The sequence below is a fragment of the Apus apus genome, chromosome 24, assembly GCF_020740795.1.
Source record: "Apus apus isolate bApuApu2 chromosome 24, bApuApu2.pri.cur, whole genome shotgun sequence".
NCBI classification, from domain to species: Eukaryota; Metazoa; Chordata; class Aves; order Apodiformes; family Apodidae; genus Apus; species Apus apus.
In genome coordinates this window covers 6,514,458-6,528,571 of record NC_067305.1, presented here as the reverse complement: position 1 = coordinate 6,528,571, position 14,114 = coordinate 6,514,458, and the positions used below count along the sequence as shown (strand labels likewise).

Here is a 14,114-nt window from a genome sequence, read left to right as displayed (position 1 = left end):
TTTGGGGTCTTTTGGGGTCTTTTGGGGCATTTTGGGGCCGGTTTTGGGGCGTTTCAGGGTGTTTGGGGGCCGGTTTCGGGGCCCAGCCCCCCGGTACCTGCAGGCGGCGCAGGAGGCGGCGCGGGGCCCGGGGGGGCACATGGGGGGAGCTGAGCAGCGCGTCCCAGACGTGGCTGCCGGGGGGGCTACAGGCCAAGGCCAGCAGGGCCGGGGGGCTCAGGGCCCCCAGCCCCCCCAGCACCACCCCCGGGTCCTGGAAGTGCAGCAGGTGCTGGAGCAGCAGGGACCCCTGGAGGGTGACGGGACCCAGGGGGGCCTGGGGGGGAGAGAGGGACATGGGGGGGGTCAGGGGGACCCTAAACCCTCCCCTGGGGGGGCTGGGGGCAAGTTTGGGGGGCTGGGGGCAAGTAAAGTGGGGCTGGGGGGAAATAAGGGGGGGCTGCGGGTAAGTAAAGCGGCGCTGGGGGGAAGTTAGAGGGGCTGGGAGCAAGTAAAGGGGGGATGGGGGTAAATAAAGGGGGGCTGGGGGGAAATAAGGGGGGATTGGGGGCAAGTAAAGGGGGGCTGGGGGCAAGTAAAGGGGGACTGAGGGCAAGTAAAGGGGGACTGGGGGTAAATAAGGGGGGGCTGGGGTTAAGTAAAGGGGGGCTGGGGGGAAGTTAGAGGGGCGGGGGGGCAGGTAAGGGGGGGCTGGGGGGAAATAAGGGGGGACTGGGGGCAAATAAGGAAGCCTGGGGGCAAGTTGGGGAGTAAAAGGGTTAACGAAAAGCCCCGCCCCCTCCCCCCTCCCAGCCCAGGCCCCGCCCTCACCTCAGGCCCTTCCCCCTCGGCCAGGGGCGGAGCCTGCCCAGCGCCCCCACGCAGCCCCGGCGCCGCTCGGACGGGGCCCAGCAGCCGAAAGCCTATTGGACGAGACGCCCCAGGGGGCGGGGCTTCAGGGGGGAGGAGCAAAAGCCCCTTGAAACCCCGCCCCCTGGAAAGGGGAGGGGCGGGAAGAGCCGGCTCCTCCCACGGGGGGGCGGGGATTCTGCGGAGGGGGCGGGGTTTGCGGGGAGGGGCTGGGGTTTGGGAGGGAAGAGGGTGGGGTTTCCAGCAAGGGGGCGGGGTTTGGGGAAGGGGCGGGGTTGCCGGAAAGAGGGCAGGGTTTATGGGGAAGGGGGCAGTATTCCCATCGAGGGGGCGGGGCTTTGAAGAAAAGGGGCAGGGCTTGGAGAAAGGGGGTGGGGTTCCCGGGAAGGGGGAGGGGCTTAAGAGGAAGGGAGCGGGGTTTGGAAAAAGGGGGCGGGGTTTGGGAGGGAGAGCATGGAGTTCCCAGGAAGGGGGCAGGGTTTGAGGGGAAGGGGGCGGGGTTTGAGGGGAAGGGGGCGGGGTTTGAGGGGAAGGGGGCGTGTCCCACCTGCAGCAGGCAGCGCAGGGCCTCGGGCTGCAGGGCCGGGTTCCTCCGCGCCGCTCCCGCCAGCGCCACCAGCACCCCTGGGCACCCCCGGGCCAGGGGCTCCCCCAGGGAGGGGCCCAGCTCCTGCAGCACCTCCCCCACCTGGGGGGCGGGGACACACCGCTCAGGACACGCCCCCCCCTGCCCCAACAGCCAATCGGGTCTTGCCCTGAAGCTCCACCCACCCGGGAAGGTCCCGCTCCCTCTGTTCCTATCCATGACCTCTCCCGACAAGCCCCACCCTCTTAAGCCCCACTCCCAGGAGACACACCCATTCAAGTCCCACTCACCTGACACCTTCCCCGATTAAGCCCCACCCCCTTCAAACCCCGCCCCATTAAGCTCCACCCCTTTAAAACCCACCCCGTTAAGCCCCGCCCCTTCAAGCCCCACCCCTTGAAGCTCTGTGCCTTTAAACCCCGCCCCTCTAAGCCCCGCCCATTTTAAACCCCACCGCTTCGAGCCCCACCCCACCAAGCCCCCCTGAAGCCCCGCCCCTTCGAGCACGGCCATATCAAGCCCCGCCCCTTTCAAACCCAAGCCACGCCCCATTGAGCCCCGCCCCTTCCCCACCCAGAGCCCCACCCCTTCCCAACCCCGAGACCCGCCCCCCCGAGCCCCGCCCCTTCCCAACCCCAAGCCCCGCCTACCACGTCCTCGGGGGCGTGGTCCAGCAGGCGCTGCAGGCCGTGATTGGCCAGCGGGTGGGAGGCCACGCCCCTCAGGTGCCCCCGCAGCCCCTCCCGGAACAGCCCCCGCAGGGACGGGGGGTCCAGGGCCCCCAGAGCCTCCTCCAGCGCCCGGCCCAGCTGAGGGTCCCGCAGCCCCTGCGCCAGGGCGGGGCTAACGGGGCAGCCAATCAGCAGGCAGCACGCCGGGACACGCCCCCCCACACCCACCAATCCCAGGGCACCAACCCCACAGGCCGGCCAATCAGGGAGCCGCGGCACGGGGGTAATTGGGGGGGGGCTGGGGGTAATTAGGGGGGTTCTAGGGGTAATCAGAGGGTCCTGGGGGTAATTAGGGGGGTTCTAGGAGTAATCAGGGGGTCCTGGGGATAATTAGGGGGCCCCTAGAAGTAATTAGGGGATCCTAGAACTAATTAGGGGGGAGGCGGCAGTAATTAGGGGGTTTCTAGAGGTAATTACAGAGAACCCAGGAGTAATTAAGGCAATCCTAGGACTAATTAGGGGGTTCAAAGGGGTAATTAGAGGCAGCTAGACATAATTAGAGAGTCCCAGTGGCAATTAGGGCATCTGTAGCAGTTAATTAGGAGCTTCCTAAAGGCAATCAGGGGTTTCTAGGAGCAATTAGAAGTTTCCAAGGGTAATTAAAGGGATCCTGGAATAATTAAGGGTCTGTAAGGACAGTTAGGGGGGTCCTAGAAGCAATTAGGGGAGTCCTAAGAATAATTATGGAGTTCCTAAGAAAAATTACAAGGGTTCTGGGGTTACTTAAGAGGCCCCTATGGGTAATTAGGAGTCCTAGACATAATTAGGGGGTAGCAGGTGGTAATTAGGAAGTTTCCAGGGGTAATTAGGAGGGCTGCAGGAATAATTAGGGGGCTCCAGAGGTAATTAAGGGGCTCCTAGGACTAATTATAGGGTTCAAGCGGGTAATTAGAGGAGACTTAAGGGTAATTAGAAGGTCACAGTAGCAATTAAGGGGTCTGAAATGGTTAATTACGAGTTTCCTAGGGCAATTAGGGGTTTCTAGGAGCAATAAGGAGTTCCCATGGGTAATTAGATGGGTCCTGGACATAATTAGGGGGTCCCTAGAGGTAATCAGAAGATCTTGGAAATAATTAGGGGGGAGCTGACGGTAATTCAGGGGTTTCTAGGGATAATCAGGGAGCTCCCAGGAGTAATTAAGGGGATTCCAAGAGTAATTAGGTAACTCTAGAGCTAATTAAAAGGGTCCAAGAACTAATTACAGGATTCAAAGAGATAACTAGAGCCAACCAAAGAAAAACTAGAGGGTCCCAGTGGCAATTAGGGGATCTGAAGTGGTTAATTAGGGGCTTCCTAGGGGCAATTAGGAGCTTCTAGGAGCCATTAAGAGTTCCCAAAGGTAATTAGAGCAGTTCTGGGGGTAATTAGGAGGTCCCTAGGGACAGTTAGAGGGGGTCCTAGAGGCAATTAGGGGCATCCTAGGAGTAATTAGGGACTAATTACGGGGGTTCTGGGGGTAATGAGGGGATCCCAGCGACAATCAGGGGATCTGCAGTGGTAATTACAGGCTTCCCAGAGGCAATTAGGGGTTTCTAGGGGCAATGAGTTCCCACAGGTAATTACGGGGGCCCCAACCAATCAGACAACAGCCCCCACCCCCTCCCAGCCAATCAGGGAGCAGCCCCTCCCCCCCCAGCCCCTCCCAGCCAATGGGCACGCACCTCTGGTCGTGGGCGGGGCCGGGTGGGGCCAGCCGGCCAATCAGGGCGTGGCAGAGGCGGGCGCAGCGCTCCGATTGGCTGCAGCCCAGGGCCCGCAGCGCCCCCTGCAGGCACAGGCTGGCGCAGGGCGGGGCCAGCAGCGCTGCACATGAATATTCATGAGCAGCTCGTTAACTAAGGGGGAGGAGCCTGGGAGGGGCTTGGAGGGGATTCCTACCCCCCCCAGGGGCAGTTCCGGGGGGGGATTTGCCCCCCCCAGGGGCACTTACAGGGCAGGTGCTCCTCGAAGGCCTCGGCCAATTGCCCCAGCAGGGGGGGGAAGGAGGGGGGAAGCTCCGCCCCCTTCCCGGGAAGCCCCGCCCACTTACTGGGACGCTCCACCCCTTTCTTGGGAAGCTCCGCCCCCTTGCGCTTGGGCCCCGCCCCCTTGGGGGGCTCTGAGGGGTGGAGGGGAAGGTTAAAACTTGCTCCTCGTTAACAGCCCTTAATTAATTGCCCCCCCAAGAACCCCCCAGACCCCACTAATGCCCCCCCAAGCCCTGCAATTGCCCCCCCAAACCCCCCAGTCACCCCCATAACCCCCCCACACCTCCCTCAAACCTCCTCTGATGACCCCCAGGCCTCCCCCCAGACCCCCAAATCACCCCCAGAACTCCCCCAAACCCCCCTCAAACCCCCTCTGATGACCCCCAGACCCCCCCAAACCTCCCCCAGACCCCCCAACCACCCCCATAACACCCCCAAACCCCCATAATGCCCCCCCCAAGCCTTCCAACTGCCCCCCAATCCCCCCTCAAAGTCCCCCTGATGACCCCCAATCCCCCCCAGGACCCCCCCAAACCCCCTCACCTGCCCCAGGCTCCCCCCCCCGGACCCTCAGCAGGGCCCTGAGCACGAAGCTGCCTGTGGGGTGCTGGGCAAAGCCCACCAGGTCCCCCAAAACCTGAGCCACCAACTGCCCCACGGCCCCTTCCACCTGCCCCACCGCCCCCTCCTCCTGCCCCGGGGGCTCCCCCAGGTCCTCCCCCACCCTCCCCAGGGCAACTTCGAGCACCCGGGACCCCCAGGGGTGCCCGGCCGGCCCCTCCAAGCCCCCCACCACCAAAAGGGGCAGCAACTGGGCCAGGAAGCTGCGGGGGGCTCAGGGAAGGAGCCCCTGGAGGAGCCGGGACCCCCCAGGGTCCAGGGCAACCCCCAGAGCTGCTGCCAGGGCCTTGGCCAGGACGTTGGGGGTGAAAAGGGCTGGGAAGACAGAGAAAAGCAGCCCAGAATGAGCAGAAAAGGCTCCAAAAGCTCCAAAATGGACCCCAAAATCAATTAGCAGCCACTAAATGCTCCTCCTGTAACCCCCAGAGCGCCCCAAGCCCCTCCCAGACCCCCCCAAGCCCCTCCCAGACCCCCCCAAACCCCTCAGACCCCCCCCAGATCCCTCACAAACCCTCCCAGACCCCTCACAGACCCCCCCAAATCCCTCACAGACCCCCTCAAACCCTTCACAGATTCCTCAGACCCTTCACAGATTCCTCAGACCCTTCACAGACCCCCCCAGACCCCTCACAGACCCCCCCAGACCCCCCAAACCTCTCACAGACCCTCACAGACCCCCCAAAACCCCCCCAAGACCCCCCCAGACCCCTCACAGACCCCCCCAGACCCCTCACAGACCCCCCCAGGCCCCTCACAGACCCCCCAAACCCCTCCAAGACCCCCCAGACCCCTCCAAGACCCCTCCAAACCCCTCACAAACCCCCCCAAGACCCCCCAGACTCCTCACAGACCCCCCCAAACCCCTCTCAAACCCCCCCAATCCCCTCACAGATCCCCTCAAACCCCTCACAGACCCCCCAGGCTCCTCACAGACCCCCCAAATCCCTCACAGAGCCCCCAAACCCCTTACAGATGCCCCCAAACCCCTCATAGACCCCCCCAGACCCCTCACAGACCCCCCAAACCCGTCCAAGACCCCCCCAGACCCCTCCAAGAACCCCCCAAGACCCCCCAGACTCCTCACAGACCCCCCAGGCCCCTCTCAAACATCCCCAATCCCCTCACATACCCCCCAGACCCCTCACAGACCCCCCCAGAGCCTCTGTCCCGGCTCCTCACCGAGCTCCTCCGGGCTCAGCCCTTCCCGCAGCGTCTCCAGGGCCCTCCGGAAATACCGGGCGCTGTCGGGGTCCAAGCGGGATCCCCGGCCCGGCCCCGGGACCCCCGGACGGCGGAGCCGGCCCCGCAGCCCCATGGCGGCCCAAGATGGCGGCGGGAGGACCCGCCGATCCCAGAATGCACCGCGAGCGAGGCGCAAAAATGGCGGTGCCTCCTTATATCCCAGAATGCACCGCGAGCGAGGCGCAAAATGGCGGTGCCTCCTTATATCCCACAATGCACCGCGACACTGCCTCCTTATATCCCACAATGCACCGCGAGCGAGGCGCAAAATGGCGCTGCCTCCTTATATCCCACAATGCACCGCGAGCGAGGCGCAAAATGGCGGTGCCTCCTTATATCCCACAATGCACCGCGAGCGAGGCGCAAAATGGCGGTGCCTCCTTATATCCCACAATGCACCGCGACACTGCCTCCTTATATCCCACAATGCACCGGGAGGGAGGCGCAAAATGGCGGTGCCTCCTTATATCCCACAATGCACCGCGACACTGCCTCCTTATATCCCAGAATGCACCGCGAGCGAGGCGCAAAATGGCGGTGCCTCCTTATATCCCACAATGCACCGCGACACTGCCTCCTTATATCCCAGAATGCACCGCGAGCGAGGCGCAAAATGGCGGTGCCTCCTTATATCCCACAATGCACCGCGACACTGCCTCCTTATATCCCACAATGCACCGCGAGCGAGGCGCAAAATGGCGGTGCCTCCTTATATCCCACAATGCACCGCGACACTGCCTCCTTATATCCCACAATGCACCGCGAGCGAGGCGCAAAATGGCGGTGCCTCCTTATATCCCACAATGCACCGCGACACTGCCTCCTTATATCCCACAATGCACCGGGAGGGAGGGCACAAAATGGCGGTGCCTCCTTGTATCCCACAATGCACCGCGACAGCATAGCCTGCCTCCTTATATCCCAGAATGCCCCGCGCCGATATAAAAAGCGCGGCCAAAATGGCGGCCGCTCTCAGACTGCGCCGGGCCCGGGCGGGGAACGAGGCCCCTTTAGAGCCCCCCCGGGGTTGGGGGGGGATTCACGCGTCTCCGGCGCTTCTTCCCATCCCGGGATGGAGGAGGGGGGGAAAAAGGCGCCGAAAAACCCGCCCGGGAGCCCTGGCGGGCGGGGGCGGCCTCCGCGCATCCCGGCATGCACCGCGCCGCGCGGACGCTCTAGCCAGACCCCGCCCCGCTCGCCTCTCCCCGCTCGGGGTCCGCCTCCTTCCCAGAATCCTCCGCGGCGGGAGTCGCCGCGGCAGGTTCGTGCCCGTTACTGGGGGGGGGGGGTCCCCGAACGCCTGGGTCCCCCCTGAACTCCCGGGTCCTCCCCCGAACTCCTGGGTCCCCCCTGACTCGTTCCCCTCCCGCAGGTGCCGGATCTTCCGCCCCTCCCCCCATCCCGGAACTGTTGCCATGGTGAGGGAGCCCCCCCCCCCCCCAGTGCTCCTCCAGTTCTTCCCAGTCCCCTCCCAGCCCCTCCCAGTGCCCCCCAGTCCATCCCAGTCCCTCCCAGTGCCCCCTCAGTTCCTCCTAGTGCTCTCTCAGTCCCTCCCAGTGCTCCTCCAGTTCATCCCAGTCCCTCCCAGTCTCTCCCAATCCCCTCCCAGTCCCTCCCAGTCTCTTCCAATCCCCTCCCAGTCTCTTCCAATCCCCTCCCAGTCCCTCCAATCCCCTCCCAGTCCCTCTCAGTCCATCCCATTCCCACCCGGTGCCCCCCCAGTCCCACCCAGTGCCCCCCCAGTCCCCCTCCCAGCCCCCCCCAGTAACCCCGGTCCCCAGCACGGCCACCTCAAACTGGGCTCCCCGGACGCGTCGCGGCTGCGGCAGCGGGAGGAGAAGCTGCAGCTCTACCGCTCGGCCATGGCGGTGCTGCTGGAGAAGGTGACCCCTGACCCCTCACTGATCTCTGACCCCTCACTGACCCCTGATCTCTGACCCCTGCCCTGGGACACGTGACCTCTGCTCCACCCCGGGAGCTGCCGGTGACTCCTGACCCCCCCTTGGTAACCCTTGACCCCCCCTTGGTGACCCCTGACCCCCCCCTTGGTGACCCTTGCCCTTTGACCCTGGGCAATTCGTGACCTCTGACCCTTCGCCCCGACTGACCCCGAGACCTTCTCTCAGCCCCTGCCCTGAGGGTCCCGGTGACCCTTGACCCCCCCACAGCCCCGGGTGACCCCTGGCCTTTGACCCCGGGTGACCCTTGACCTCTGCCCTTTGACCCTGGGCGACTTTCCCCTCTGACCCTCCCTTCCCCGTGACCTCTGACCCCCGGGACCTTCTCTCAGCCCCTTCCCTGGGAAGGGGATTGGGAGGAACTGGGAGGGGCTTGGGAGGGACTGGAATATACTGGGAGAGGATTGGGGGGGTGCTGGGACATACTGGGAGGCAACTGGGATGGACTGGGAGGGGGTTCAGGGTCACTGAGAGGAGACTGGGAAGAACTCAGAGAGAAGTGAGAGGAAGTGGTTTATACTGGGATTTACTGGGGTGGGGTTAGGTGCGTTCTGGGGCTTTACTGGTTATACTGGGACCAGTCAGGAAAGGCTCTGGTGCTACTGGGAGCGGGTTGTGGGGTGACTGGGCAAACTGGGAGGGAGCCAGGAGGGGTTCAGGGCGGTTACTGGTTCCTACTGGGCCGGGGCGGCTTGGGGGGGCTCCCCGGGCCGTACTGGTCCGTAGTGGTGTGTACTGGTGCCCAGTCCACACCTGGGAGCACCGGCGGGCGCGGGGGGCGGCGGATGTGGCAGCGGAGGCGGCTTTTGCTGCCTCCCTGCTCCGCAGGGACTTCTCCAACTTCTCCGCCTGGCACCACCGGGTGCTCACATGCTGACTGTGAGAGGATGCAGAAGGTGCTCTGGGGCCTTCTCAAATCTCTCCAGAGTCCTGACCACAAGCTGCCAAGCTGCTGTTTGTCTCTGGAAATGCAATTTGCAGAACCAGGCCATCCTGAACCATCCAGGTGGGGATCCCGGGGGACTAGGAGGGCTTGTGTACCACCTATGAACACAACCAAGGGATGCTCCTAGAACAACTGACAACATGACACCTGAAAAACACCTGCTACTTCAGCCCACTAGTCACTGCTCACCTCCCCCAAGTCACCTGCAGTGCTGATGTCCTGCTCTGCTCCTGGCCTTGTGCCTCCAAAATAAAAACCCCAACCCCTAGAAAGCAGCCAACACAGCCACCACTTGCTTCTTCCCTCCAACACCGTCGGCCAACTCACCTTCCAGCGCTCTGCTCCCTCCATGCCTTGTGGCTTGTCCCTCTGCGTAACACTGCCCCTCAAGCCTGCTACTTCAGCACCCCATCCATCACTCACCTTGCCAGAGGCCGCTCTGCTGATAACATCTCGCTTCACACTTGGATTCGCACCCAGAAAATCCAGCCAAAAAAGTTCAAGCTTGTCAGAGCCACCAGCTGTCCTGCCGATACTCCGGCACTGGATGCCTGTCCTTCTTCAGCCGGCACTCTGCTCCCCTCTTCCGTGCCCTTGGCCTTGCTGCTCGTTGCTCTGCATCTGAAACAACACAAACATACCCTGTAAAGCAAGTCACCTGCACAGCCACAGGTAGAGCTTGGTGAGGCCAGAGGTCTCTCGGCCTTTTGCATATACCTTCTCACTACAGCTAGAACAAGAAAACCCAGCTAGAGAGCCCTATCTGTGCAAGCTAAGGCACCTTCCAGATTTGACCCGCTCCCCTTCCACACTAACTGCTGCTCCCAACCAGTCACGAGGTTCAGACTGGACCCCCTTGCTTTCTCAACTCCTTCTCAGAGGAGTCTAGGTGCGGCTGGATCCAATCCTAGCCCCTGACCATAAAGAAAAGCAAACACAACTGTGGCAGCTGCCTACACCTGTTGGCCCAGAGATGGACCGTATGGTCTCTGCCAACAGAATTGGTCCAAACCAACTTACTTCCACCCCTCCATAAAACTATGCTACCCTGTCATCAGTACTGCTGCATCCCTGGGCAGGGCAGCTCCAACCCTCACACACAGACCAGGACTACACACGGACGCCACGAGTGTTATACCTTGTTATACCAAAAGTGGGGTCATTCACCTGGTATGCAAGATGCCAAAATACATACAAAGCCAAGGTATTTTCATTTATTGCATGTTTGCACAAATATGGTGTGCTAGGTGGTAAGCCGCAAAGCTGCCCCCTGAAGTCACAAAACTCCACACATTCACACACTTTTGGTTAGCTTCCTCCACCTAATACATATTCACAGTTATTCTACTCTGATTGGTTAGTGAATGTCTCGCTCTGATTTAGAGCTACAGCACACACACTGAGTGGGGGTCTTCAGTTGGAGGTGGGCAGCCTAAGTGCTGGAAGTGGGGTTTTCATATTCATGATCTTGCAGCAAGCGGAAGAGATCACTCACCTACAGCAACTTTGGCAGTTTTGCCACATTTTAAGCAAAGCAAGTACCTCCTCATCTTCTTGTTTGAACAGCAGGATCTTTGTTTCACAAGAACTCTAACTTTCTGTAACTCTCTTGTCCTTGCTCAGTGAAAGATTCCACTTTATCAAGTACAGCAACGTGACCAAGATACATGAGAAGACCACCAGACAGAAGAACAATTCCCATAGGGAAGATGATGCTGGCAGAGAAGCCCTGCGGTGCCACGATGGCACAGATGCTCTAAAGCAGACCTGCCAAGGAGAGGCAATTGCCACCACACACAAGAGAAAGCTGCCATCAAAACTAGAATGAGGGATGTGTGAGAAGCTGAGCTGGAAGACCTAAGACCAATGAGGACACGGGGATGAAACCCCAGAAGATGACTCTGTGGAAACTGCAGACTCAAGAGCAGAGCTGCGGGCAGCACCTGGCTGGCAACAGCAAGAGATGAATGCTCCGAAACAGCCAGGATGTGACACACGCCAAAGAGATCCACGTGTCAAGCTGTAATTCTGAGATAAGAAGGGCTCAACAGGCTCTGTGCCGGTGAAGCGATGCATTCCGGACTCTTGGGAGGGCTACCGAGGTGCCTGCTGGTCACCGAGCTATGGAGGCACCAAGACCCAAGGAACATACAGTCTGAGACACGGAAAACAGACGACACGAAGTACACGCCAGATACAGGTTGGAGCTGCCCTGCCCTGTACACACTGACATTGTGCTGAAGAGTAACCCATCCCTTGACCTGCCCCAAGGGGACTGTGCCTTGCCAGCCCTCTCCCCTACACCAACTTTGAAACCCTCCCCTCCAATCCCCAACCTTGTCCCCTCCTCCCAGCCCCTCCACTTAGCTTTCAGATGGCCAGGGCTCTGCAGCCTTCCTCCTCGACAAGCCGTCCTTCCCGGGATGTTCCTGCCATCACCAGGCTCCTCATAGTGATCTGGAAAAAAAAACACAACAAACCCACAGTTAGTGCTGATAAGCATCACATGAGCCACTGCCAACCTCGTCAACATCCCCTGCTCAGAACCCCCATGATGTTCTGCTTACCTACCAGTTCCAGAATCGGACGCTGAGGCCATCCTTGCTTGTGGCATCTAAGATACCAAAGACCCAAATCACTGCTATGCTTGTGACAAGTCCCATGACCCTCCTTGCTACCACCCTGGCTCACCCCAAACACGCACCCAGTCCCAACTGCAGCCTGCACAGCACCTACACACCCAAGAGGTAAATGCTTCACTGAGTTCCCACAGGTAACTTTCTCCTAGGCACCAACCTGGCTGACGCCTGTGTCATCTCCACAGATGGCCCGTTGGCATGCTGCTCCACTGCTCCAAGGCTGCAAAACTGAAGCAAACAGCACATGCTGAGACACTGCCCGAGCCCACAGCCTGCCCACAGCTATTCCCACATCTACCACTCACCTTCGTGGCTCACCTGTCCGGCCTCTGATGGTTATGGGTTGCCACGTCCAGCCCTGTGTGCTGCCTGGAAAACACAAACAAGGGATGCTCATTACATACTGACAACATGACACCTGGAAAACAACTGCCAGTTGAGCCTGCTAATTGTCACTGACCTTGCTCCAGTGCACCTCCAGTGCAGTTCTCCCACTTCCCTCGGTGCTTTGCACCTACAAAACAAACCCAAACCATGAGCCAGTCGATAGAGGCACCACTCACACCTTCCCTCACACACCAGAGAACAACTCACCCAGGCTCTTCAATACGCACCGACCCAGCTCCTCACCGCGCTCTGCTCCTCTCCTCCACCACCCTCTGCTGCGTGGCTCCTCTCCCTGCATCTGAAAAAGCAGTAACAAGCAATCAGCTGGATGCAATTCCAGAGATTCCCATTTAGGAACATCTTCGAGAACCTAACTACCTACAGGGAAGCTAAAAAGCAAGTTAACATTACACCCCACACATTCAGGCCTTAACAACTTAGACACCCAACCTGATTGGCTATGGCTCCAGCAGCCTCTCCCAGGTGGCTCCAGCCACCCCCTCTCAAAATCACTATGAAAATGACCACCCTCCCCTGCTGAGGGCTGCTACTTCACTTCAAATGCTCCATCTGCGTCCCAACCGTCATAGACAGGACAGCAACACAAACCACAGGCTCTCGTTGCTGTTCTTCTCCCAGCCCCACAGTTGATACAGCCTCCAGAGAGAGCAGCTCCAACCCAACAGCACAGAGACACAACACACAAACACAAAGGATGTGACACAAGCATGAGAGGAAACTCTCAGCAACAAAAAACCTCCTCCTCCAATGCAGATGCCACCAGGTGGCAAGACATACAAGACCACAAGCATGAGATGAGTGTTGAAGAGTCTAGAAAGTCCCTCCTTTCGAGTTGTGAGCTTCAGACAGGACCTCCTTGGTTTCTCAGCTTCTTCTCAGGGCAGAGCCTAGGTGCAGCTGGATCCAGTCTTCACCTCCAACCTGAGAGAGAAGCTCAGACCCTCAATTCTGCCACAGAACCAGTTTACTGCAGCTCGATCTGGGTGCTTCCAGTCTTGCTCTCTTCCACTTGTTTCTCAGCTGGAAAAGTCTTCCACATTCTGCTTTTGTCCAATTGCTCCCACCTAACTTGCAGTCAATGCATCTTCCCAGTTCAGAAGGTTGTCTTGAGTAATTATCTTGCCCACATCTTGTTTCCATATTATTACAGCTGGTAGAGTCAAGGTCTAACTAAGGCTCATCACACGAGGTCAGTGAAAGATTAATTAGAATGGCAGCCTAAGGCCTCATCACTCCAGATACTCAGGCTAAGTCAAGTCACAAGTCCAGTCCAAAGTCAAGTCGCTTACGTCAAGCAGTTGTCAGTTTGCACAAGTCTTTAACAGGCATGCAATTTGAACTGATATCCCTTTAATTAACACATTAGCCCCAATATTTCTATACTCAATTCACTTGTGATTTCAGCAGTAAGGAAGCCATAAGGCAGCCCCAGAGAAAGGTCAAACATTGCAAACCGTGACAAGAAGCTACAGTCAGAACCGAAACAGACGGATGCACGAGAAGCCTTGGCAAGACCCAAGAATGCAAGGACACAGGGAAGAATGCCCAGAAAAGAGAGATTCTCCCTGTGAAAGAGAAGCCTCCAGAGCGGGGCTGACGACACCGACCGCAACACCGGCGCAAAAAGAGGATCAAGAGGAGACACCCGACTCGCGAGGCCCAGCTGGGCTTTTGAGTTCAGGCAAGAAAAGCAGCGCCCCACGGGCACTATGAGGGTGAGCACAGATGATGCTCAAGACCTAAGGATGGGCTGCAAGGCGAGTGCTGTGCTCCTGGAGCACAAAGAGGAGACTGGGACCCAAGGAGGGTTTGAGACACAAAAGACAACAGACCACACAAACTACACCATGACACACGCAGGCTGGAGCTGCCCTGCCTGGCACACGCTGACATCACACTGAAGAGTAACCCACTGCCTTTACCTGCCCAAAGGGACAGTTCCCAGACAGCCCTCTCCCCAGCTCTTGACTTTAAAATCCCTCCCTGCAATTCCCAACTTTGTCCCCACCTCCCCTAAGCCTCCCCAGCACCCATCCCTCAACTTAGCTTTCAGGGGCCACAGGTCTCAGGCCATCCTCCTTTAAAGAAAGCTCCACAGTTCATCAACTCCACGAGTCCCACAGTCAGCAGGTTCCTCATCACCTGCAAAAAAGAAAGATGCACCACA

The 14,114-nt window shown here is 59.5% G+C and overlaps 2 protein-coding genes across 2 annotated transcripts in view; both read right to left on the bottom strand.

Annotated features, from left to right (window-relative positions):
• Positions 1 to 14,114, bottom strand: part of LOC127393964 (uncharacterized) — a 56,333-nt gene that overhangs the window by 22,234 nt on the left and 19,985 nt on the right. The window lies entirely within an intron of this gene.
• Positions 94 to 6,095, bottom strand: NOP9 (NOP9 nucleolar protein). Its single transcript, XM_051639586.1, has 7 exons — positions 5,934 to 6,095; positions 4,097 to 4,264; positions 3,828 to 3,969; positions 2,086 to 2,278; positions 1,397 to 1,537; positions 811 to 902; positions 94 to 316 (listed from the first exon to the last, which is right to left on the bottom strand). The coding sequence occupies exons 1-7, from the start codon at positions 6,067 to 6,069 to the stop codon at positions 217 to 219; spliced, it is 972 nt and encodes a 323-aa protein (XP_051495546.1). The 5' UTR covers positions 6,070 to 6,095; the 3' UTR covers positions 94 to 216.